The sequence below is a fragment of the Lutzomyia longipalpis genome, chromosome 1, assembly GCF_024334085.1.
Source record: "Lutzomyia longipalpis isolate SR_M1_2022 chromosome 1, ASM2433408v1".
In the NCBI taxonomy this organism is placed as follows: domain Eukaryota; kingdom Metazoa; phylum Arthropoda; class Insecta; order Diptera; family Psychodidae; genus Lutzomyia; species Lutzomyia longipalpis.
Window position 1 is genome coordinate 12906149 of NC_074707.1, and position 27912 is coordinate 12934060.

The following is a 27912-nucleotide window of genomic DNA, read 5'->3' on the forward strand; positions in this document are numbered from 1 at the left end:
TACGAGCAATACCAACTTCGCAGTTAGTTGAATTTCGCTGCTTCACGGGGAAACATGCTCAAGAGCACCGCGAGATTTTCCAGTTCACCAGTATTAGTTCCACACCTCAATTGAGAGCGTTCCGCGCGCATAAGAGACACATTTTCCTTGGGTGGTGATTTTGTGTGACCTCTCCCTGTTCAGTGCTACATCCTCATCAGATGTTTTTTTGTGATACCCAACCAACACCACATGTGCTTTCCAGTGATATAGGAATTTTCCTATTTGGGGTGCTTTTGTAAAAAAAAAATTACAAGTGATACGAATTTTACCGAAGAGGAATTTTCTCGGCAAAGCCAGGTGATCTTTTAAAGTGACTCAGTTTGGATTATCCCATTCACTTTAGCCATATCTCGAGGATACACAGTACGAGATCACACAGCTAATCAGCATTTGGATATTTTATTTTTTGGATTAAGTTAGAAATCGGGGCAGTTTTTCCATTTTCGGTGAGTTGTTCGTTCAATCTATGTTAATATATGAGCTTATGTACCACATATGTATATATGTAGCTATGGCAAATGATCTCAAAAAAAAAGTTTTTTTTTGAGCACACATACCCTGAATACCTCAAGTTGAGATTTCGATTGAATATCGTATCGAAAGGTGTTAAATCACGTACGATTAAAAAAACGCACAGACGAGTTTCACTTTGTTGCCCGTATGACCGATGCAAGAGAAACGTCTCCTCAACTTGAATTGCTATTGGGCCTGAAATGGCCTGAAAGCGAGCCCAAAGTCATTGAATTTTTCTTTAAAAATTATATTTATAAAACATCATTACCATACAATGAGGCACTGATGAAAGTCGTCGTTAGAATCAATCCCGCCACGATGACACCATTGTATCGAGTCACAATTTTTCTCTTCTCCCTCGTAAGCAACCAGAATTAAAATTCTCCGCATCAGTACAAATAATACATACATATATGGCATAATGATAGGGCTCAAGAGTGTTATGATCTGCCGTTGTGATGAAAAAAACAACACTCCAACAAACCAACAATTGACGGTGATTCTTTTGGAATTCTCTGAAATTTCGTGGATTTCTCTCCCACCCACAAAAAAAGAAGCGAGAAAATTGCAGAAAAAAGGCAAATTCATCGCAATTCAAGACACGCGAAACGTCTCTTGGGTAGCACCATTCGCATATATAAATTTTGATATTTGCTTACGATTGTGATTTAAATATTTTTTAGGCTTGGCTTTTGGGAAGATTGAAATTTCAGAAAACTTAGGAAATTTTTTAATATAAAGCTATTAAAAATTATATAGTTTTCTTTCAGTCCCGCGTGTCTGATTTGGTTTAAGAGTTTTCTCAAAGGTGATTTATAGCCCTTTGTTTATCCTCTGTCAATCTATGCTGCGAGAAAAACATAAACTGGTCAGAGAAAATTCAGCATGAATTGAAGAAAATCGTTTTTCCTACTTAATGATAATTTAAATGCGAAAATTATAGCATAAATTGCTGAATAATATTGGAAAATATCTTACAGATAGCGTAGCTAGGTACCTACCTATATAATTAAACTCCTTGAAAGATTCGCTTGAATTTTTGTTTTATGAAAAAAATTTTAAAAGAAATTTTGAAAACATAAAATTTCTAAAAGTTTCTAATGTTAAAATTTTAATTACAAAGCTAATATTGAAAAAAAAAAAACAATTCACCTAAATGATTTTGATGACAATGCGTTATCGTAACCTATTGTAGAAAATTATTAGGAGAAGAAAACAATGCCCTTAGTTGTTTATGTGAGGTTGAACAATAAAAATTAGTGGCAAATAGGTATGAAATTAATTTCAATACATTATAATTAATAATTAATTTCACTGCAATTAATATTTACCACTTACAAAAAATTATGAAATATTGTCTTTCATCTCCAATAGAGTTACGTTTTCTCTTTATGTGCAAATCAGTATTGTCTGGAGAAAATTAATATATTGGAAAATCCCCCGATAGAAATTGCATTTAATTACGTATTCATATTTAAATTTAGAGAAAGAGAAAAAAAAGTTAGTGACCTCTTTCTGCAATTAAAACTTTTGTATCCAAGCGGTTCAATGGTTTCTTGTAATATAGAAAATTTCAAGAAATTTGCAATACCTTCGAAAAATTTTGCATTTATAGAGTGGACTTTTTAGCATTTTACTGGAATCGCAAACCACTTGTATGGTTAAACAAAAAAAGAGACGAACGCTAAAAGCCTGCAAACAATTTTATGTAACTGGAGGCGGTGAATTCTGTTTTTAGCGAGGAGTTATTATTTTTTTCTTGTATTAATTTTTATTGTTTGCTCACCGAGAAAAAGAGTGTGCATTTCGTGATTCTTTTCTCTTTGGCAATTTTGATGCTTCAGGTGGCGTCCGCGAGAGACCCCACAGAAGAGGGAGACGGGGTGGTAAAGTACCTATGTAGCCCATCTTTCGTGCAAAATTCCACAAAATGAGGTAATCAATGAAAATGTTCCGACATGGATGATTATTTAAAACGATATGGCTGATCAAATTTCAGCTCAAAAAAGGTATAATCAGACGTGTACCTATTATTATTTTGCTGATGAATTGGGTGTGTTTGCGCAAAAAAATAAAACGATATAAGGGTGAAACGAGATTGCAGAAAATGGTATCCGCGTGTTCTTGTGGCACGCTGGTATAAGAAAATATTTTAATGAAATGCATGATTTATATTTTGTTGCAAACGCGGTGCCAATTAAAATAAATCAGCAAATTGAATTTATGGGGATGTGTGCAGAATTCGAAATAAATGCCGGGCGATTGTGCCCGGTGAGATGAACCTTTAGCACCTGACTTTTCAGCAGCAGCACCTCTTTCGCAGTCTTTTTATCGCATCACCCGTGTCCATTGACTATATGCCTTTGGATGGAGAGACAGAAAACTTTTACAGTTACGCGATGTGCAAAAATCACCACAAAGCTATATATATCCGCAAGATCCTTAAAAGGAAAGTTGATCTCATCTCCTTACTTTGAAGCTTGTTGGCATTTGGGAATTTTGCTTCAGGTGAAACTTGCGGTGTTTTTGCTCAATTTTAATTTAAAATTCCAAAATAAATAAACTCAACTATTTGTTCTTTCTCTTATTTTAGGTAAGTTTGACAAGAATAAAATTTGTTTTCGGGAAATTATTGAGAATTAATGATAATTAAATTCAGAAGCTTTTTATAGGGAATCTTGAAATTAAATTGTTTCTTTATCACAATTTATTCTCTATTTTGAGAAAATATTCTTCATGATCCTATTCCCAAGATTTTGTAGGAGTTTCTCTAAAACACGCAAGTTTTCCCAGAGACTTCAGTGTATCACAGTAAATTTATTTTCTAAATATTTTAAATTCTTCAAATAAAATATGAAGCTTCAAATAGAATAATTACTCCATTGCTCTTATAACTCTGTAACCCACAAAAAAGAGCATCTTTTTTCGCACTCTACCAGCCAATCATCATTGCTAAAGATGCCGGGAAGTTTTGCACGCAATTCCAACAATAGCATGGGTATATGAGAGAAAAATGCTGTATTGTCACAACTTTCATTTATTATACACAGAGTACATTGCCATTGACCTCCCGGATACTGTCTTTCTCTCCTCCCAATTTCCATGCATATGCGACAAGAATCTCCATCCGGGTCTTGGCACCTCGTGTGTGGATAATTGAGAAGGAAGTCTGTGTCACAATTGCATAAATACCATCACAAAAATATTATATCCACACTCACTCCGGAGTGACGATCTATGCAAAAATGTTTGCACACGAGGAGATAAACATGGTCCAAATAGTGATCACTCCGGCATTTGATTATATAGTACCATTTTACTATTTCTTTGCACTTCATTGTATACATATGTACATATGTCTATATATCATCCAATCTACTACATGTGATTCATGTCTTTCGTGGCACTGTCTTTTGCCCAGAGTGCGTGGAGAAAAACAAACACATGGCTGTTGGGTATGTAAAGTGGGCTTTAAGCCATCGAAGGCCTACTTTCTTTCTCCATCGCGTACAACTCTTGGCTCATGCTCTTTCTTGTATTTCAAACTTCGTCACTACACTATACGCTATGGGGTACATCAACCATGATTTTCCATGAAACATTCAGATATTAAATGGTTATTCATCTCACGAAAGAATCAGAGACGGATTTCTGGGGTTCTGTACTTCCCATGGACAATGTGTCTCTCTCCATGGATGATAAAACTCTTCTGCCATTGAGATTCTCAACACGAAGAATAGAATGTGAATTGTTTACAACCATTCTAATTAAATGAGGTCTTTTCTACTTCAAATTCACTTTATTCTTTCATTCTATCTTCTGGGTCTTTCTCAGGGGCCTGACATGGGCTCTATTTCCATAGGAATTCAGTGATCCCTAGGTATCCCTCGACTTTCGAGAAATGTGTCACCCAGAAAAATGCCTCAATCTGAAAAATTCTACCATCACTGGATAGATAATTTAATATTCTATCGATTGAGGAAGTTTGGTGGGTGGCACATTCCTATTAATGCACTAATATTGACTTTAAAAATTTCAATGCACTTTTTAGAAAAAAATCACGACATTTTCTTCCTTGGTGACAACCGCGCCATCTATCGGTTAGCACTTTAAACGACGCCACGTATATTTTGTCCCTTTTTTCAACGGCTAAATCAAAAAAAAAGTTTAGGTTATGTCGTCCGCGTCCGTCGCGTTTGTTGTTAGATTGATGATATTTATTTCTCCGCTGTGATGAGGTGTTATATAAAATCATGTGCAAACAGCTCGCGAAGCACAAAAAGCACAACTAAAGTGACATACCACAGGTGAGTACAATGAAAAAAATTCAGCTTGATGTTTGTTTATTTTTTTAAAAAATAGTTCCCGGAATGGTTGAATATGTTCCTGGTCAATGCCATAAGTGGCTGGAAGTTGTGCAGTCACCTATTCCATTGTATCAGGAAGTGTCTAAGGATTCTTAGAAAGATGCTTTTCAACACCCGGCTGATCCTTGAATTCCAATTAGGGAGTTTACGACAATACTACCCTGAATTGCAGAGAAGCATTCTCTGAATCTGTCCGGGTGTAACTTTAAAGTTTCTATAACTATTCTAATTTCTCATTCAAGCATGTGACATAGAATATTTTGAAAAAATGATGAGATTTTTCCACAATTTTATTACATCTTCAAGTTTTTGGGAGAAATTTTCATCCGGGAGTTTTTGTGGCAAATTCCGGGAGTAAATATGTATAAAATAATTGTGAAAACTTTTGAGGGTTTGAAAACTATAGAGAAATTTTTCCTTTTCTCAATCTTTATTCTTCGTAGATGTCAAAGATTTTACGAAATCCTTTTCAAGATATTCAGAAATGGAAAACAGACTTTTCCGGGAGCTCAATTTTTTAAATCGATTTATGTGTATTTATTTATTTTTTTTTTTAGATTTCCAGCCGCTCCAGGTAGACGAGCGCAATGGAAAAGCATTCTGAATCTCGATGACGCAACAGTTGACAACCCTAATGCAACTATTTGCTCCGACCATTTCCCTGAAGATGCATTTTATTATAAAAGGGATTCTCGACGAAGAATCAAGAAATTACTTCGCCAAAATTCTTCTCCACAAAGTCTAATAGTATAAACCTTTTCTTAAAACTTTTTTCAAAATATTTTTTAAAATACTGTTTACAAATCAATCTCATGTTTAGAAACCCCACATAAGTCAACAAGGATGTTTAAGCACCGTCAATCCAGAATTTGCAATGGAAGTTGCAGAATTATCAATGGAAGTTGTAGAATCATCAAGGGAAGTTCAGGATGAAGATACAGACAATGATCTAAATGAGCACGTATTTGAAATGCACAACGTCCCTGAATCCCAGGATTCTTTTCCTCTACAAGAAGTAGGTTAATTAAAATTTTAACGTTGCTACAAAAATCTCCACAATATAATTTTGTGATTTTTAGGAGTCCCACAACAGTCAGCATGCTTCACCAAAGAACGTAAATCCAGAGTTGGGACCACGTCTCACTTTGCAATTATCAACGAGCTTAACGGGTATTCAGGATGAAGATATTGATGAGGATCTGGATAAAAATATATTATACTATACATTCCAAGAAGCCTTCAACTTTCCTGAATCCCAGGATTCTTCATTTCTGCAAGCATTGAACGATGTAAGAAAATTTCTATATTGCTCTATAAAAAACTCCATTACATAATTATGTGACTTTTAGGAATCACACAGAAGGCAACATACTTCACCAAACGTAGATCCAGAATTGGGACTATCATTTACTTCCCAATCAATGGAAGTTCAGAATGAAGATATTGATGAGGATTCCGATAAAAATGTATTGGATTATTCATATCTGCAAGAAGTGCTGAACGATGTAAGTATATTAAAAATTTTAACATCGTATTTTGGATTCGAGCTAGACGCAATTTTATTCAACTTTTCTTCTAATTCTCCATCTTTTTTTAAAATTAATTTGAACTGTGAATGAATTTTTAAAATTTATTTGCAATTGTTTTTTATGCTATTTTTTCTTTAATTTCCTAATTTCACCAAGGCACAGGTGATGTTTTGTAAACACCATTAGTTCTAGGATAACATTGTTTTGTTTGATTAATTAGGGATTCAAATTAATGATTCTTTTGATCTTTAAGGGGGGTCTCTTTTGAGAGCTGATGAAATTTAATGTTTTTATTTTTCTTAAGGTTTTTCTTAAACTTGGTTTTCAAATGTTGGTCACAGTTGAAGACTTATTATTGAAGAATAAGAAAATCACTTTCCGCCATTTTAGGTCCGACGCCATCTTGAGATTTTCCTCAAAACACAAAGGTAGGTTTTTCTCAGGATCTACTGGATGGATTTTGATGGGGTAAAAAGCAAATGAAAGAGGAAATACCAATGCAGATTTTGATGTATCAGAATTTTGAATTTTCATTCTGGAGCTGAGAAAAGTGGGAAAACGTCAAAAACTTGTGAACAAAAGTCACATTTTTCCACTTTTCTCAGCCCCAGAATGGAAATTCAAAATTCTGGTACATCAAAATCTGCATTGGTATTTCCTCTTTCATTTGCTTTTTACCCCATCAAAATCCATCCAGTAGATCCTGAGAAAAACCTACCTTTGTGTTTTAAGCCAGTTCTGTGGAAAAGTTGGAAAATCACAAGATGGCGTCGGACCTAAAATGGCGGAAAGTGATTTTCTTACACTTCAATAATTAGGCTACAAATGTAACCAACATCGGAAAACCAAGTTTAAGAAAAACCCCAAAAATTGCATAATTAAATATGTGTAAATTCAAACAATTTTCCCAAGAGACCCCCCTTAAAGTATAATATTTAAAATCCAAAGCTTCTCTAATTTTTGCCAAATTGTCTTTTAAACTTTTCATTTAACTTTTGTTCTATGTTGTTAAGTACCGTACACATATTACAGTGGGAATCCATACCCATACCCACTGTATATCACATTCGGATGGTGATCGCTTGCACAAAATCGTGTACATTATAATAAAGATATTAACCAAATTAATAACACTTAGTGAATCAAGGGTCATATCGATAACAAAACTGCCATATGAAAAATTAAAACACATACATACATACATATATTGGAGTTTCATCATTGAGAACAATTTATAAATAATTATCTTCAATACAATTATTGCCCCACAGAGGCTAGTGGAGATAGTGTGCATTAAGATCTTCAATTATTATAAAATGTCTGTGAAGTTAATGTAAAAGAAATTATGAGACAAAATATTTAAACGAGAGTTAGGTGGAATATATAGATTACCATTAACTCTTTCATCCTCTCTAGCTTCCACATACTAAATCTCATGCTTTTTGCGAATTTTTGAATTTCGCGTTAAAAATGTATGAAAATGGTTTCTTCTCTTTGCAAATTTTTCTTTTGGGATTGTTAATTGGCCCCAATCTACTTATAAATCATCATAATTTTCTCTACAATTCTCATGGAGCGAAGCGACAATTTACCTCGTTTATATATTTATTTATTTCTTGTAATGAATGGACCTTTCACATCATCCTATAATTAAAAATGAGGGGAGGTCTCAAGTCGACTTTATTCAAAAAGTTTTATTAATTTTTCCGTCCCCTCCGTTTATAAGAGAAAAGAAATAGAAATATGTTGGTTTCGTCTATTTGGTAATTTGAATGTATCTGAACATATTTAAAATAATTCTTTGTAATAATTCAATTGTTCTTGAATGATTGGATAAGAATAATCTCCATCATTGTTTGCCACAGTATTCAATTCATACATGGTATTTATGAACACTTAATTCTATTAATAAAAATTTAACTCTTTCTAAAGATATTTTGAATTTCGGTGACTTAAATTTTATTAAATTAGTTTTTGATCATTCTAAACATGTTGGACACACACATTCAAATTGAATTTTTGGAAAATAATAATAATTTTCATAACATCTGTTTTTTTTAATACTTTCCTAAACAATACCCATTTGCTTTCATTTAGTTTTTTCTTTGGTAATAAATTTCTGACTCTAAAAATTATTTCAGCAATACACGGAATCTAATTATCAAGTCCTAAAGGACACTGTTAAGACGCTGTGCAATCAGGTTGCTGCTCTAAAAAGGGAGAAGAAGAATTTGCAACTTAAGCTAAGACGCAGAGATCAAATGATCTCCAAACTGAAAGAGGCTTTGAAAAATGCAGAAAGGGAAATGAAGGAAATGAAAAATTTTACAAATTTCGAGAAACTTTCCGGTGCTGCAAAAGCTCTTATAGAGCGACTCTTGTCTGAGCATAATTTGCCTTACAATGAAGAACTAAAAAAGTTTGCTGTACTCATGCATTTCCTCTCGCCAAGAGCATATGGGTATTTTTTTTTTATCTTAAAAAGCTTATTGAATGGTTTTTAATGTAAGTTATTTGAATATATTTTTAGGGAATTGAGGGAACAGTTGAGAAGTGTAAATGGCTGCCCCATACTTCCACACCCACGTACCATTTGCAGATGGTATTCCAATTTGCATTGTGAACCGGGGTTCACCCCTGATTCGTTGAGAACGGTGAAAGAGTTGGTAGAGAGAGAACACGCTGCCGGAAAGCATGTGATCTGTCAGCTTTCGTACGACGAAATCCATGTGTATTCGCGTATTGATATCATTAATGGCCTAAAGTATGGTCACCCAATTGCCGGTAATATGGGTTCGGCACCAGAGCCAAAAGCCAGAGAATGTCTGGTGTTTATGCTTTGTTCTCTCGACTTAAGCTGGAAGTTGCCACTTGGTTATTTCCCTCTCATTGGCATCGAAGCTGAAGAAAAGTCCCGTTTGATAGAACAAGCGATTTATATATCGCAAGAAGCCGGAGTACAGGTGATTGGCGTGACCTTCGATGGAGCAAAAACGAACTTTTCCGCCATGCAGCGATTTCACTCAGATTTGTCTATCGATCAAGTGTCATATGAAATTAAACTCACTCCAGAGGATCATGAGTCAATGGAAGGAATTCCTACTCCATCAGTTTCTTCTGGTGACACGGACAGGATATTCATATATCCTGATCCGTGCCACATGATTAAACTTATAAGGAATACAATATCAAAGTATGACCTTATCGATTCTGATGGCGGAAAAATTCAGTTCAGTTTTATTGAAAAACTGTATGACTTCCAAAAAAGCGAAGCACTGGGTTTGTCGTTTGGCAACAAACTGAAAGAACAACATATTCTTTTTTCGAAGAAAATAATGAATGTACGCCTGGCAGTCCAATTGCTGAGCAAAAGTACAGCAGATGCACTCGACCACTGTCGAATGATTGGGGCACCCGGATTTGAGAATAGTGAACCCACTGCGAAATGTATTCGTATGATTGATACTGCATTTGATATATGTAACTCCCGCAGTATCTCTGAAAACTGGTAAAATTTCATTTTCTTTAAAATTTTATAAGTAAAAAGTATATTAAGAATTTAATTAAAGCTGAAAAAATGTATTTAACAGTTTCAAAAGCAGTATACATTCTGGGAATATCGAAGTGATCAAGCAATTTGCTCGGGAATTCGCGACGTACATAAATTGTCTAAAGATTGTTAAGGGTCGGAGAGAACAAAAAATTGGCGACTCTGTAAACAAAACAGGATTCATTGGATTGCGAACGTGCATAATCAATCTACCCCAAATGTATGAAGTGATCAAGAACCATGTACAAGAGCAAGGTCTCAGCACCTACGCCCTAAACCAGGACCACCTGGAGGTTTTCTTCGGATGCATCAGAACCAGGTTGGGAGCAAACACAAATCCAAGTGTTTATCAATTCATGTCAGCCTATAAGAGGCTCATCACATACGTGCAACTAAGAGCCAATGAGAAAGGAAATTGTGCAGCTCTAGTTAACGTGAATGTCCTCTCTATTAGCTGCCAACAAAACCTCATGTCTTTGAATAAGGTACGGGAGAAAAATTTTTTTAAAGATTTTTTTTTATATAATTTGATTATAAGAAAATACAAATACTCATATAATATGTACATTTATTTTTTTGATTTTCTCTTTTTAAATCTTAATCAAAGTCAACAGGATTTAATATTAAAAATTAATAATATTTTCTATAAAAATTTATACTTACATTAAAGGGAAGATATTTTTTTTTAAGAACTTTTAGCGAATGACATTATATGTGTGTTATATAAAAAATAGATGCAAATTGTTAACCCTGATTACTAACACAGATTACTAACAAAGAATTTTCCTTTTTGACTTTGAGAGCCTAAAAATGACATTAAAAAGTTAATTAACTAAAATAAATTTTAATTGAGAATGAACTTTTCTAGACAATTTGGGCAATCTGGGTTAAATTCACATTTTAGTTACACTCCAGTGCCGCTTTTTCCCTTCATTAAATAGTATATTTTTAATTGAAATTAAAAAGGTCACCACTGAAGAACAAGAGGAAAATCAAAAGACAAATGAGGAAGACGAATTGGAGTCCCGTGTAAGCAATCTTCGTATTCCTGATGATTGCTTTTCAAGCTCAATGCAAACAATTCTCGAGTACATGAGTACTGAACTTCTTCAGCACATTTTAAAAAATCTCAAATGTTCCTCGTGTCGGAGTGAGATCACTGGGGAAATAAATAAGGAAAGCCTTGCTTACCGAAAACACGGCATGGAGTGGCAGCACCCATCAAAATTCTTCATGGATGTCTGTAAAACTGCTGAATGGGAATTTGAGAGGATGATTGCTAAAGACACAGAAGAAGAACAAGAAGAAGATGTAATTACTGTCGAAAATTTTCGAGTCGAAAAACTCCTCATTTGTCTCCTTGAGGCGTTCCAATTTTACATTTTCGAAGAAAATATGGAACATTTTCAAAATGTTCCAGATCACTTCACCAATTTGATTCTTCTTATTGGAAATCTTTTTGGAAAAATGAGGTTTAATCAAGCAATGGAAATTATAAATGCAAAATCATCCGACCGAAACGTTTTGCACAGGCTACTACATTTTAAAAATATGTGATGAGTTACTTTAATGAACGTACAAAAAATGTGTCCATAATATGTAACTGATAAAACCGATAAAACGAAGAAAAAAAAATGATTTATAAAAAAAGTGAATTTGAACAAAACTTAGAGAATTATTTCATGCTAAAAAAAAATCAATTCAATTTTCAAATTTCTGTATTTTTTCAAATTGCTGTGTCATTTCTCTCAATTTTTTAAGAATAAGAATATGATAAAACGAAGAAAAAATTAAAGCATGAAAGCGTGGCAAAACGAAGAAAAAAAATGATTTATAAAAAAAGTGAATTTGAACAAAACTTAGAGAATTATTTCATGCTAAAAAAAAATCAATTCAATTTTCAAATTTCTGTATTTTTTCAAATTGCTGTGTCATTTCTCTCAATTTTTTAAGAATAAGAATATGATAAAACGAAGAAAAAATTAAAGCATGAAAGCGTGGCAAAACGAAGAAAAAAATGATTTATAAAAAAAGTGAATTTGAACAAAACTTAGAGAATTATTTCATGCTAAAAAAAAATCAATTCAATTTTCAAATTTCTGTGTTATTTCTCTCAATTTTTTAAAAACAAGAATATGATAAAACGAAGAAAAAAATTAAATTAAATATTTTTTTAAATAACTCCTTTATAAATATCGAAATGTTGACGTACCAATATTTATATGCTTTAAGTAAAGATATTTACTCTACCGTATTTTAATTTAAGATTTGAGATTAAGATATATTTTGGTCTTTTGTGAGCCAATGATGAAGATTCATCTTTATATCAAAAGGATCATTCGAGGAGTTGAATGTTTTATGAAGTTCGTTCTAACCGTTCTAACTGACCTTGCCACTTTAGAATGTTTCAAGCATAATTTTGAGGTTGGGTATAAGTTTTTTTTATTTTCTGTGATGTAAAATGAAACTATAGAACATATTTTTTTCTCATCTACAATTTTCTACCTATGGCGTGATTCTTACTTATTAGTTGGTGTCCTACTTCGTGGCCAACACCAAGTATTTTTATTAAATTTTTAATTTTTGAAGGCTTTTATTACAATTTCTACCTTAGGAAGTTAATACCTATGTATATACTTGTTGCAGTCATTTAAATTTCCGTCTTTTTCACAATATAAACAATAAATAAATAAATTTTACCAAATTATTAAATTTTGTTTTTTTTTTTTAATAAGGAAGACTAGGGTTGAGTTAATTATCATATAGAAAATAAGTTTAGTAGCCTTTTGAAATAATTCATGGTCTTGAAATATAATGGAAAAATCATGGGAATTCATTTGATGCATGCCTTTTCTGTAGTATCCTTTGCAAACCACGGTGCTTAATCTTGATCAGAAAGATTTTAGAAAGTATATTGAAACTCAAAGGTTTTGCGGTTTTGTTCAATATATTATTGCCCTTATCGATGTTGGAATACAAAAAACTATAATGGCGTTCAATAAATATATTCATTCAGTTTCTGTAAAATGATTCATGAATTAGAGCTTCGTAACAAAAAAATTAGTAATTCAATTTCAGCCTGACTTACAAAATAATGAATTTAAACGCATTTCCCGTATTGAGAATTTCCTCGCCAACTCTTCCCGTGCTGGATCTCGATGCTTTGACTTTCTTAGAGGATTTGCCGTAGAAAACATGGATTTTACCACTCCAAGATCTTCGTCGAAAAATGTACTAGTAGGGCCGTTTCTGCAAATGCGATGTGCGAATACGTTTGCAGGAATTGAAGAAACTCGTGAAAAAATGTTCATCCTTGGAACTTTCTTCTTAATCTGTCCATGTAAATGAATCACTGACTGATCACAAGCAGGAACAATTTTGGTAATTTTTACAGTCTCGTAAAGGTGTATCAATAATTCTTTTTCAAATTCATCTACAAAACACTTGACGGGGAGATCGTTCTTGATTCCAATGAGAAAACCCTCAAATCTATGGGCTGGATCGGCTGAAGCAGCGTGAATGGGCCCTGTTCTTATTGTTGCTGTAACAATTTATTTCATGAGAAATTAACGATTGCTCTGCATTTTTTGATCTTGGAGATTGAAAATTGAGGAAGACACCTCTGTAGTCTTACCCGTCCCATGAAATCTCTTAGATTCATCCTTCTATACTGTGATTTCGGTGATTTCCATGATACACTCTTGATTGGAGCTCTCAAAGTCCAATCTTTGCACTATTCCCGGACAAGGATGCTGTGTACTGTGGATAATTGTCCATTGCGTTGTTCTCTTATTTATTTTGCAGAATATCTATTTTCCTGCCACTCGAGTCCTGCCTATGTGAAATTTCCGGGCTCTCTGGTGGTGATCAACCGCCTTGTATGATTTTTCTGAAGTATTTTTTTGCACTTTCTTTTAAAAACTACACAATTTTTATCTAAAATCACTTTCTCTTACCCAAATTACCGGTCTTTATCACTTGGGGACGATAAAATAATTTAAAACTAAATAAATTAATTAAATATTCTCGATTCCGGACGTTTTAGTGGAAATGTAAACAAATTTTGAGGTTATGTTAAAATTTCGGCGGTGCTAACCAATAGATGGCGCTGTTGAATGATAGCAGAATTTTCCTGCAAATCGTCCGCCATTAATTTGCTGAGTTCGGGTAAGAAGGGACTTTGTCAGGCCCCTGGTCTTTCTAAATAAAATATATGTATGCCTGTAGCTCGATATATATTAAAATCATTCCATGAAGATCCGGGAGCAAAAGGTTGGAACATTTCTTATGGATGTTGAAGTATAAAAAGCTTTTTTTATAATAAATTCTTTGAAAACTTGTGATTGTCATTTATCAGTCTTATCATAGTTTTCTCTTAAGCATGGAAATTTTTCCACTTTATCAAAATTTATTTTGTTTTATTGAATTATCAATTTTAAGATACCTACACAAATATTTTTTTAGAGCGTAGCATTGGTGCCGAAACTTATTTTTTCAGCTTGTCATAATTACAAAATTCCCCAGAATATTTGGATCAATTGCAATCATTGCTCTGTCTAAATAATTTTGCAATTAACCCAGAATCATTAATAAAAAAATTATGGGGAAATTTGTATTGATAACTAAAAAAACACACACACTGAAAACAAATCAACCTTCAACTTAATTCTAGATAATTGCTAAACATTCTTTTTCTCGAGGGGAGTTTGAATGAAAAAAAAAGTAATGAGAGAGACTAGTTCGGGTTATATAATTCATTCATCGGTGGAGACATTATCAGCTCACAGAGGAATTTAAAAGCAAAACTCGACATTGAATACAAAGTCAGTTCTTTTTTTTTTCAACAATGCCTATACCTTTAGGAAAATTTACACAAGACTTTGCTCACACAATCATTCTCTTATTTATGATAAAACGATAAAACCTCTTGGTAGACTATTTTTAACAAATAGTGATTTCACTGACGGAATTTTTTTTAAATATTAGATTGTAAAACAAACAATTCGCGGTGAGAGATTATTGACAATAAAATATTTGACTCAAGGTGTACATAGCGTTTGTTCAATAAGTATACAAGCCAGACAAATCAATGGATTTTTTTTTCATATAAGTTATACTCAAGTTTTTTTTGCATATTTCTGATGTTTTTGGCTGTTCTTTGTTAATTGTTAACGCTAATCATGAAATGGGTACAATTCTTTGGAGTTTCCTCTTTGAATTTAGTTTTGTGAGAAAATGCCGATTAGGGCTAAGTTTCAGAATGATTAGCAATTAGATTTTTGTTAAAAGCTTTCCATAAGTATGTACCTTTATTGTACAGACTGTGCTTTTATTAGACACAGCATATTCTTTATGTTTCTTTTCCTTCACCAATTCATAGCATATTACGAAAAAAGAAAGAAAAATTTCATAATATGGATAAGAAAGAAATCAAAAATATATTTATTTTATATTGCTCACCGAATAAAAAGAGATAAATAATAAATGTCGATTGCTCCAACGGTTATTAGGAGAAAATTTTTATATAAACTCACATTACGTTCTCTGCGCGAATAAAAACAAAATAATTTCCGGATTTATGGTTGAAGAGACACCAAAATTGGGTAGGGCTTTGTTGAAATTCGCTACTAAAAGATTATTTTTTTCTTTCTTAAGATCTGCAAACTGTCTACAAAAATTTATTGCGACACCATCTAAAATGACCTCAAGCCCCTCAGGCTTTGTTCAAAAAAATCTTGTGAGGTTTTCTGCATTTTTATCCGTCTGCTTTGTCAATTTTAGACGCGTTATGTTCTTAAAACAATAAATTGCAAGAAATGTGTCTATTTATGGGTTTTTGTCAAGATTAAAATTCCCACCCGCTTGGAAAACAGTCAATTCAAATTTTCAATAAAACTTTTGTTCTTTTACTACAAGAAACGGAAAAGCGATAAATTTTCTCTTGAAAGAAAATTCATTTTTCAAGCAGAAAATATATTTGTTAAAGGATGGTTTTCTGAATGGCAAATAGAACAAATAATCTTGCAAATTAAGCACGGAGAAATATATTAGAAATCCTATGGAATAGGTAAATAAATGGTAAATAATGGTAAATGTTCTTTTAATGTTTATAATGATGATAACAGAGTGATCACGATGTGTTTAGCCTCAAATAGATTGCCATGTCACCGCAATTATTGCGTTCTCATAGTTTAGTAGAGCTATGTACCGAAGTCGGATACAAAATTGAACCTTGCATAATGTAATTCTCACGGTCGAAATACAAAGTGGAACTTTTATCGTCATCTTACCAAATGTTTGTGTTTTGTCGCTCTTCCATCTCAAAACGGAATCACTAATTTCTCAATTTGTGTGGTTACTACACATAATTTTTTCCTTAAGCGCGAGTGTTGGCATTTTGTCATATATGTATGTATGTATGTAAAGGTAAGAAGGGCATATTATAATTTCTTATCTTATGTTGTTCCAGTTTAAACAACATCTGCACCATACCTATGGAATTATTGTGAGGAAAAAAGATGGCCCGTTATGATACCAATTGGAAAATAGGTGCATTACTTCTTATTGTTTTCGTCATTTTCACGGAATTACCTGTTGATGGAGTTGCAGGCAGCAGAGGTGAGTGAAATTACAATTGTAATAAATTGCGTCTGTATGTACCTAATTCCAATGCTGAAAAAAATGTTCAGGAGAATGTTTAATTATACATAGTGAAATGCGATGAACAAATTCGCAATGCAACTTTCGATAAATCGCTGATTAGGAAAACCTCCGCCTTTCTTACCAACAAGTTTTTTTTGCATAAAATCTCCAACTATTACTTTGCGCATACAAAACTTTTTCCTCTACCTAAATTACAAAATTATGCATGCTGATTAAAAAGAAATTACGGAAGATTAAATTCCCATAAAGTCACGTTGTCGCGGATGTAAAACATCGCATCTTGTATGGGATGAGTGAATGATGACAATAAATGCTTGGTGAGAAAAAAAAATTCCACGTCAACTTGAGAGAAATTAAATGAAAAAAGACAACTTTTGTATAATTAGAAAATGTGTAAAAAACGACAGATACATAACATTATTGCATCGCAAGATATTTCAATTTCTCCACATAAAAGCCATTTCATGAGTTTATTCACTCGCACCCATTATAGATAGGTAGTTAATCAATATTGAAGTCTTCGGCCATGGAAAATCCATCATCTATCGTGCCTTTTATTCAGTCTACAACAAATGCTTATAGTTACGTGTTTTTTCTTTCTTTTTTTTTTTTCAACAAATAATGTATTGACGAGGAAATTTCTCCTATTGATAAATTGCATTGCGCTTTAATTTTTAGTTATGCTTTTGTCAAGTTGATTTATATAAGTGATGGGAAATTATTTCACAAAAGGTAATTTTGTTTCAAAATTATAAATAATTTGTAAAATTTTCAATAACGATTATTTATGAATATGAAAAATGAAAGATTTCGCTACAAGTTTTTGAACAAAGTTTTCAATTAATTGCTTTTACTTTACATTATCAAATAAGTTGAAATATTACATATAAATTGCTCGCGTACATCATTATATTGAAAATCCCTCGCAATGTGATGAGAATTCCTGAATAATTTGCACAAGGCGACTTTTGCAACAATGCATTGCAGAGAAAATGCAAAAAAAAATGATTTGATAATTTAACGCAAGCAGCAAAAAATGTCAAGCACGAAATCTCATGCCATAAGAGTCTCGAAAATTATTTATTCATCAAAGAAAACTATACAACAGCCTTCACATTCCAAATGGGCAATGAGTCAAGACTTTTCACGTCACCACAACAATCGTTTAGCGTCCGAAGATGGACCTGGAAAAAATTCGTATAGAGCTTTTATTGAAATCACATCATGTATTACCATATAATGATCATAGATTCTCACAAATGCCAACAACTACTGAATAAAGCATCTCTTAAATTCTCTTGTGAATTTATACAATTTAATTTTTCATTTCATTTCTTTCACCAGACATTACTGCGTAGAAATTGTGATTTTTGGTGGAAAGTGTTGACCTCCCTAAGACCTAGTTTAATTGTTCTCACTATTTTCGCAATTTTTCACATTTTTTCAAAAAAAAATTTTTTGTGAAAATTTTCACTTTTCTCGCCCAATTGAGATGAGAGTGAAACAAGAAATGGCCTACAATACTTTTATGTAGGCTTATGCTTGAAGAAACTCTCTTTTCATCTGTAAATGTACAAAATAAACTCTTCGTGAATTTGTCTATGAGCACGCACCATATATCACAGAATTTACATTTTACAAAATATCTCTTCCATTCAAAGACACACCTTTATTTTGCATCTACAAATCCATACCTTTTCGATGATATGTAAACATGTTGGAGCATAAGGCAATAAGGCGAGAGATTCAGTGACATTGAGCTTTGAGAAGATACTTTGTGGATAAACACACAATCTGACCTTTGAGTATTAAACTGAATAATCTTATTAACCCTAAAATAATAGTTAAAGAGAAAAAATCTCCTGTTTAAAAAAACGTCCAGACATTGTAAGATGTTATGTAATTTAAAAGATATGCTTCCATTGAGCTTTTAAAAAAAGTTGCAGACTTGTAGTTTAAGAGAGCTTCACTATACCTTTCTATTGACGTTGTTGTTAACTGTCCAAGAGTACACACCTGTATGTACCAACTGCCTATCCATATTTCAAAACTCAATGGTATCTTAATGATCGTGATGCTGCAAAGTACCAAATTGAATTTGCATCAAAATAGAGAAAGAAAGAAAAAAGAAAGTAAAAGCTTTTTCTCCTGAGAGTAGGATGATGATTTTTCTCTAAATTTTCATGCTTCAAATGTGTGCAACGCAAAAAGAAACTGTTGAATTTCCAGTTTCTAATTTTGTTTGCTCGCACTTGTTGTTTCATCACAGAGACTCTAACACATCTGAGATCATAATCTAAAAAGACATTTTGCAATGGACACCTGAGTAATGAAATTATATTAGCATGACTTACAAAGTGAAGGGTGTTCTAGAGAGCAATGTGTTTGCGTATCATCTTGTTCGTATATTTGGAAATTAGTATATGAAAAACATTTGCAAATGCAAGGTGTATTCAAAATCAATGCATATTTGCCAATTTTTTCCGTGCATTTTGCAAAAATTTACTTTTCTCAAAATATTTATTTACCTGTTGCTATTTTTTTTATATAAGAGTTGCTAAATTGGAAAGTCGCAGCAAAACAACTCAAAGTCCACGCATGTTGATTTTTTCTTTGATATAAAATTTAATTAACACTCCACGACAATCATTGTTTAATAAATTGTCAACTGTTTAATTTGCTTTCAATTAATTACAAAAAAAAGTTTCAAAATTGATCTTGTTTTCTTAAAAATATCTTGTATTACCAGGATGGGTACCTTGAGACAGCTCAATTATTCCTGCAGTCAGGAAAATAATATTGTTTGACCCTCTGTCTAAATCTTTTCAATTTTATTTACAAAAACATGATGATCAATAATTTTGTGAGATTGCCGACAATCGATCTAAAGATGTAGGAGGTTTAAAAAAAAAGCCAATAAGAGCAGAAGATCGCATCCACCACATTATTATGAGCACACAAACAAATATTTAAAGAGCCGTTTCACTTATATGTTGATTTCCTAAAGTCTGAAAATCTTAAGATATCTTGTCCTCCTTTTACTTTATGTACAACTATTTAAACAAAAAATAAACCTCATTCTTCCGCAAAAAAGCGTTCTCTGGAGTGACTGAGAATTTTCTCTATTCGATTGTAAAATATTAGTTGAATACAAATATTTCCAATGCAAAAAAAAACTGTTGAGACTGCAATTATTTGCTCATTATTTCCCAATAAAACGCTTTGTTTCCACCCCCTCCTTCCAGCATGTGGAGTGGAGACATTTTGCTGAAAAAAACGAGAGAACTGCATGAAATAATTTTAACAAAAGTCGAGATATGAAATGCTGTGGAACGTCGTCAGTTCCGCCTGTTGTTTGCTCAATAAGACAGAAAATGGTTTGAAAAGAATTTTTACATAAATGGTGCAAAAATATGCGACTCTTGCTGATGGTGCACATTCTACATACATACATATGTACATGAAATGCAATTAATTTACAATTGTATTAACAATTTAATTTTAATGTTGAAGCATTTTGTATTGAAACCAAACCACAAGATTCCGCGATGGCTTGATGATTTTGCCGCGCAATCTCCTTTGCTTGCGCTTCTCTTCGCGCATAAGATATGTATACAAAATAATAAAAGATGTATAATCCGTTATTCCAGGTTGTGTGTCAGTCGGTCAGTTAGTTGCTGAAGAGATGTAGTATAATAAATAAAATATAATACCATTTTAGCGTTCAAATTGACGGCGATAAAGCAAACTACTGCTATACTTTTGCACGAGAAACTAATGAGAAGAAGTGAATGATGGAGGAAAATGCAAAAATAGAGAATGGGAGGATTTCTGCGTGTTGTATACCATCCACCACATTCTATTCTTCTGCATAATCCGTGGTGCTGCCAACACGGAGCTGCTTAACAATGCAATCGTGCCATAAAGACGTTATTGTATAAATTGAACTACAAAATTGATCTACAAAATCGATCACGTGCTCTCTCACGATCAATCCCAAATAGGCAAAATATTTTGCTCGGAGGAAAATATTTAATTTTGCAGAAAAAAAGAGTGGGAGATGGTAGAAAAAAAGAATTCTACAATGCAATATAAAACATTGAAGGTGGAATATCTTCCCACATTATATTTTTAAGAATTCTTCTCACATAACCATCTGTCTTATTCTTTTCAAATGAATTCGATATTTTCATTTTCTCCTCCTTCCATTGTTCTTAACTAAAACAAACATATTAATTTTCTGCAGAAAATATTATACTGAAGGTCTTACTATTTAGGTTACGCACAGATGTGCACCGAAAAAAAAACTTTTTTTTTTGCATTTTCAAAGAGACACACATTAATTAAAAAGTTTAAGAAAAATGAAATCGCATAATTTTAGTTCTTAATTTTCAGTGGAAGTATTTATTTCTTGTTGATTTTCTCACGCAAAATTTTGTGTGTGTGTTTTTAAATTTATTGCAACTCCCACAATCACATGTCAGTCAAAATTAATTTAAGAGCAAAGATATTGTTTAATTCTTTTCCTTAGCATTTGTTTTAATCTCTAACAATTCTTGGATTTAAAACGCAAAAAAAAATTTCTTGACCTGATGAAGATCACAAAAGTAATCGAAATGTTTCAAATCTGATTTAAAAGCAAATAAACTACTTGATCTCGATTTTTTTGCAGATCTCTTAACCGCATGCCAGCACCTGAGGCGAGCAGAGTCACGTCGATCCCGAAGCCTTGGTGATCAGGGATCAAAAACAGTTCGAGTACCCAGATGCACGGAAGCTGGTGCTTTTGAACCAGTTCAGTGTTCCAACGACATCAACAACACAGAATGTTGGTGTGTAGATGAGTACGGAGTTGAAATCGTGGGCACACGACGGGCAAAGGAGGAAGATGTGAATTGTTCGGCAGTTGGTGATCAGTGTCCAGCATCCTCGTGCCGGATGTACTGTCCAGCGGGATTCGCGCGTGATGCCCGCAGTGGGTGTTCAGTGTGTCAGTGTCGTGACCCATGTGAGGGTATCACATGCCCTGGTTCACTTTCGTGCCACCCACAAGAAGTGCAGTGTAGCACAGAACCATGCCCACCGGTGCCCACGTGCAAGAAGGCACGAAGTCTCTCCGAAATGTGCCCTGTGGGTCAGCCATTGAGTATCGCGGGAACCATTCGGCCGTTCCTCTGTGGCACCGATCCCGGTAAGCCCACGTGCCCACCGCTCTACAAGTGCCTTGTGCAGCTGGGCAATGACTACGGGGTGTGTTGTCCAGCATCGCTCAAGTATGAGAAACCTGGACAATGTCCGGATGTTGAGCATCAGGAAATTTCTCCAGCAGCTGGGCTTGTGTGTGGGATTCCATGTGGGCATGATTTGGAATGCCCTCAGCTCCAGAAGTGCTGCCAAACAAGTGGATGTGGGACAAATTGCCAACAACCATTTAACGTAACTGGTGAGTTCTAATTTGTTAATATGGTTAATATAATTTGAAAAAAAATCAATATCATGATTTGGAAAAAAATAGAAATTTTTTCCAATTTATTTATAAGAATGTTAATTGGAAAATGAAACTTTTTCCCTAATGAGGTGTTTCGCATTTACAAAAGTTTTATAAATCAGTAGAAGAAAAAATTATAAGAAATTGCGAGCTTGGTGCGTTTTTTTTTCTTCATGAATTTCATGACCAAAGTCAAATTTCTTCACCGCGTGCATCCAATTTGTGGAAAATAACAGAAAATCGGCATGTTCCTCTTTGAACTCGATGTGCGTTTTGTGGTGAGAAAACACATACATTTTATTGATCAAAATTATCGATAATTATTGTATTTTATTTCCAATAATGTACAATTTTGGTTGCAGATTTCAATCACATTTCCTATTCCGCGTATTACATGCTGAAAACATTGCACGGAGTCGCGGTGCGTTAAAATATTTCTGGAAATCAATGTTTAAAGGCAATTAAAATACAATTTGAATTTCTATTTTGTCATTTAGAATTTATTATGTACCACCTAACACCAATATGTTTTGTCCACAATGGTACAAATTGATGCATATACCTTGTTAGCTGACTAAATTACTATTATTTGCCATGAGAAATTACGTTGAGTGCCAGAGAGCGCGAAGAAAATCCAACATCCAACATTGATTTTGCAGTTGGGGGGAATTGCAAAGAAATCCGCAAATTTTTAGTACGCAGCAAGATCCATAAGAAAATTTCACCGCAATTGATAGTAATTCCCTCATACGGCTAATGTAGCCTCGTGCACATGGAGAAAGTTCGATTGCAAAAGGCGCAAAATCAGTGAAATGTGGCAGAGGATTGCTTATATTTGAGCTGATTGTGAGAATTGCTCGAAATTTATTGCAGCGTGCCATCAAGCGAGAATGCTATCGGAGTTGCTGTCTGTGAATGAACGCGAGGGGAAAGGTTACATTCCGCAGTGCGATGGACCCGGTGGACTCTTCTCCTCCAAGCAGTGCTCCCGCAATGGGCTTGTCTGTTGGTGTGTTGACACCAAATCTGGGCACAAGATTAAGGGTACCATGGGGGCGGCGACCCTCGTTGACTGTGAAGGTGCTGAGAATCTCATTGGTGAGCATTTCATTCTAAAATAATTTTCTAATTGCGAGAATGCTTCACTTTTGTATCAAATATGTGCGATCGCGTGATATTAAAAGATCTGAAAAAATGATCATGAGATCGCAAAAAGATCTGTATGCAAGACTTGATTTTAGGGAGCAAGATCGCCTGATCTTTTATTGATATTGTGAAAGATCGCCTAACGATCTCAATGAATTTTTAATGATCGTAAAGTTGAGATCGCTTAATTAATTAATTTTATATACAAAGATCGCATCATGCATCAAGGAAGAATAATTTTCAGAGATCGCATTAGGCAATAAATTAAGATCAACTGATTTTTTTAAATTAAATTTATTTTACTAAATTTTTAGCGCGATCTTCTGGACGGAGCGTGGACGCTCCTCAAGGATGCGATCACAACATCTGTGCTGCTGTTTGTGAATACGGATTTAAGGTATCTACCACACAAAATTTCTCCGGAGATTTTCAAGAACTCTTTTCTATAAAACCATATTCCTCGTAGAATGATCACAATGGCTGTCCCACGTGCGAATGTTCGGAACCATGCGAGGGCTACCGCTGTCCGATGGGCTCTCATTGTGAAGTAGCCAAAGATCCAGATTGCGTATCGGGATCATCGCTTTGTGCCTCTGAACCAATTTGCAAACCTGATCTGGTGTATTCAAATCCCTGCGAAGAAGGTACACCATTGGCTGACAATGTAACCGGTGAAGTTTTCTTCTGCCGCATGGATTCTATCAATACGGAAGACTTCCAAACACAATCCTTCTTCGATACAGTCCCAGAAGAAAACTACGGGCGTGCTATGACTAATTTCATTGCATGCCCACGTGACTACCAATGCACCAAATTGCACAAGGAGACAAATAATGTGTGCTGCCCACAAACCCTTCAGGCATCGGCGTCTAAAGAAGAGATTCAGATTGATAGACAGCAGACAAGTAAGTCTTCTTCAGAAAAATTCTTTTATCTAATCTTCAATGAACAAACATGAAAATGTTCTTTTCCAGTGTGTGAGTATCTTCGAGATTTCTCAGATCGAATGGAAGGTACGGAGGAAGGCATGGTAATGGCCCTTCCGAGTCCACGTTGCGACAAGGAAGGCATGTACCTCCCACGACAGTGCGCTCCGAAGAAGATGAAGGTGACCCTTGCGGAGCAGAAGCGTCTTCTGGAGGAACGCAATGTACGCCAAATGAAGATGCTCCTCTCGCGTCCAAGGAGAAGTTCATCCATTGAAGACGTGAAGGTCGTTAACATGGACCAAGCAACAGAATCTCTACGTGCTCTGCAGGATCTCAATATAAGGAATCTCGTGGATTTCCTGCGGCAGAAAATTCTCAATCCTGCCACACATCCCGAGGAGCTCTATTTCGCTGAAATGATTCTCAATAATCAGGACATGGGTCTCGAAGGACGTACAGCCAAAGTGATTGATTTCTCACAACCAAAATCACAGGCAGTGGCGGATGAGAAGAATCTCTTCAGCTTTGAGAAGCCCAAAAGGAAGCCAACTCCACCCGCTGCTGAAAATCAATTGGTTGAGATGGAAGTTGAGGAGTGCTGGTGTGTTGATGGGTTTGGAACGGAGATCCCCAGAACAAGGGGTCTCAATACTACGCAGGAAGAATGTGAGAATCTACGAGAGACACTGGAATGCCTAGATCTGACCTGTCGAATGGGATGTGAATATGGATTCATCTTGGATTCAGATTCACGTTGCCCATCGTGTCAGTGTAGGGATCCCTGCGACAATATTCAGTGTCCTGAGCATCAGGAATGCCGAACTGTAGATGTTTCCTGCGATGGTGAGTACTGCCCGCCTGTTCCAGCTTGTCTTCCACGAAAACCCGGCCAGTGCCCATTCCTCGTTCCACCGGGCAATGATGATGCCTGTGAGTATGAATGCCGGTCGGATTCTCATTGCGATGGCACCAAACGGTGCTGCTCCAACGGATGTGGTACTCAGTGCGTTGAACCACAACTGAAGACTGCCTGTCAGCACCTCCAGTCAATCCAACTTCATCAATCAATCGAACTGGGCATCCCGGCACGACAGAAATACATTGCTCAGTGTGATGAACGCAATGGTAGCTGGAAGGCGGTTCAGTGTGGCCCGGATGGGGTTTGCTGGTGCGTGGACAGTTTGGGCAACGAACGAAGTGGAACCAGAACAAATAATTCACAGCCCAATTGTGATGGTGGTAAGTCAAATGTCTCAAGAAATAAATTATTTAATCAATAGTTTCGCATGATTGCGCAAAAATATTAAAGCTCCAAACAATATTTTTGCAGAACCCATAACCGAGTGCCCCCTCTACAAATGTGCAACAAACTGTGAGCATGGCAATCTGCTGGACAGCAATGGATGCAGCACGTGCGATTGTCGAGATCCATGCTCGGAGATCTCCTGCCCGAATGGCGAGAAGTGCAATCTTGTTCAGGTGGAGTGTATTGATACACCCTGTCCGAGGATGCCCATCTGCGTACCCTTCATGGACAGCGTGTGCATCGAAGGGGAACCACTGAGGCAGAACGGGCAGGAGATCACATGTGGGCCACAGTCTGCTGGTGAATCCTGTCCCTCCACGCACGTTTGTCAGATCAATCCGCTCAACAATAAGGGTGTTTGCTGCGGAAAACAACGTAAGCCCAAATCCCTTGTTGACTCATTCTGGCTCTTCCTGCACACACTTTCCCCGCAAAACTTTACCCCAACTCTACTCAATTTTAACTTTCTTTAATTTCTTTTTGCACATCTAATAAAACACCTACAGACTGAATTTTTTTTTCTTTCTTCTTACAAAAAAGTTAAAAGATTTCTTTAAAGGATTTTTAAAATTTAATAATAATTTTCAGGTGATGTTTGCTTTGAGAGCTTAGAACCAGGATGTTTAGATACAGACAAGGATGAGAATAATTCAAGTCATGTCCATCGATGGACTTTCAATACCCGGCTCAACAAATGCGTCTCCATCAAATCCACAACTCCTTGTCAGAGCAAGAATCTCTTCCACAATGAAAATGCCTGCAAAGCAGTCTGTCCAGCTCTGACCCAGTGTGAACGTTTACGGCTGAAGAACTCCTTAGCAGCCAGGAGAACTGGTGGTCAGACACTATCTTGGTTCCAGCCACGATGTGATCCGGATACAGGAAGCTGGAGTCCTGTGCAGTGCCTCGGGAAGCCGGTATCAGCTGAGACGCCCAAGGGTAGGGCTTTCAGGGTGGATGTTCCCAGTCAAGATGATTTGGGAATTGGAGTATGTTGGTGTGCTGATAAGAAAGGAGCACCCCTGAGGGGATCGCTAACAAGAAATAATGAACCAATTTGCAATCATCGACAAGCCAGAAGGAGGATGAATGACGATGAACTGCAGGATCCAGGTAAGAAGAAAAAAAGTTAAATTTACCAGATCTTGTAATTCTGATCTTAATCATTGAACTCTTCCCTTTCAGTAATGGAGGAACTTATCCGTCAGATGACCATCCTTGTGGAAGATAATCTCGTGGAAGACGAGGCAGAGATCACGACTGAGAGTCTGCTGAAGCACATTTCAACAACTTTGGCGCTCAATGATAGAATTCTGCACAAATCCACAACATCAAATCCACGCCAGGAGCGACTTTCCAGCACTCGTCATCTCGTGGCATCCTCCACTAGATGCGAAGCCCTGAAACAGAGCGCCCCGTTCCCCGTGGCGTGTGACACTGAAGGTGGATTTGCACCGATGCAGTGCAACGGTGAGATTTGCTGGTGCGTTGATGCTGCAGGGAATCAACTTCCAATGTCCAGCACATTCAAATTGGGAACAAAGCAGTGTGTCTACACACCCATTGATCTCGTTGCCATTGAGTTGCATCTCAATAATCCCGAGAAGCGAATGTACAGCAATGTATACGAAATCCTCCGGGATGAGCTGACTCAGCTTCTGGGCGACACTCCAGACAATTTGCGTGTGCACGAAAACACCGATGGGAGCATAATGGTCAAATTTGATCTGACGGGCATCCGGAAGATTGACGAGGCATTCGCAATTGAGGAGATGGTCAAGCAGAGCAATCTCCTCCTTGTTGGCGGTGAATTGCGACCGGACATTACGTTGTCGCGATTCCTGCATCGCAATAGCAATCTGCCAGTTCCTCAGCCCGCATCGGGAATTCCGGAGACCACCTTCCAGACAATTGTCTTCATCATGGCCACCGCTTCGGCCTTCCTGGTCAGTGTCTTTGTCATCTTTGTGATGCTCAAACGTGGCCGAAGTAAGAATAAGCAATTCCACGGCGACAAGTTTACAATGGGGGATAAGTACCTGGACTACGGATCCCCAATCTTCGTACTCGCCGCCAAAGAGCAGCAGGACGCTAACAAATTCATGTCCAAGTAGTGCTTCCCAGATTTGTGCAGAGAGATCTTTTTTTTTTCGGAGAAAAATTGTCCAATTGTGAATTTTGTACATAAATTTTGTGAAAATGTAAGGACGCCTTGAGGTTTAATGTTGATAATTAAGTTTAAAATTAAAATGTGATACCAATCTTTTATTCTATTTGGGAGGATTCTTTCGGTGGTGGAGTCTTTATTTTATTTATTTTAAATTCTTCCACTTAGCTAGCTTTTTTAGCTTTTCAAATAAATCAATCAATATTAAAAAA

The 27912-nt window shown here is 35.5% G+C and overlaps 1 protein-coding gene across 1 annotated transcript; it reads left to right on the forward strand.

Annotated features, from left to right (window-relative positions):
- Nucleotides 1-27912, forward strand: LOC129786804 (uncharacterized). The gene is made up of 10 exons (XM_055822044.1): nucleotides 1-488; nucleotides 16471-16619; nucleotides 21337-22107; nucleotides 23026-23250; nucleotides 23613-23695; nucleotides 23765-24203; nucleotides 24273-25466; nucleotides 25558-25908; nucleotides 26122-26646; nucleotides 26719-27912. The coding sequence occupies exons 2-10, from the start codon at nucleotides 16520-16522 to the stop codon at nucleotides 27645-27647; spliced, it is 4617 nt and encodes a 1538-aa protein (XP_055678019.1). The 5' UTR covers nucleotides 1-488; nucleotides 16471-16519; the 3' UTR covers nucleotides 27648-27912.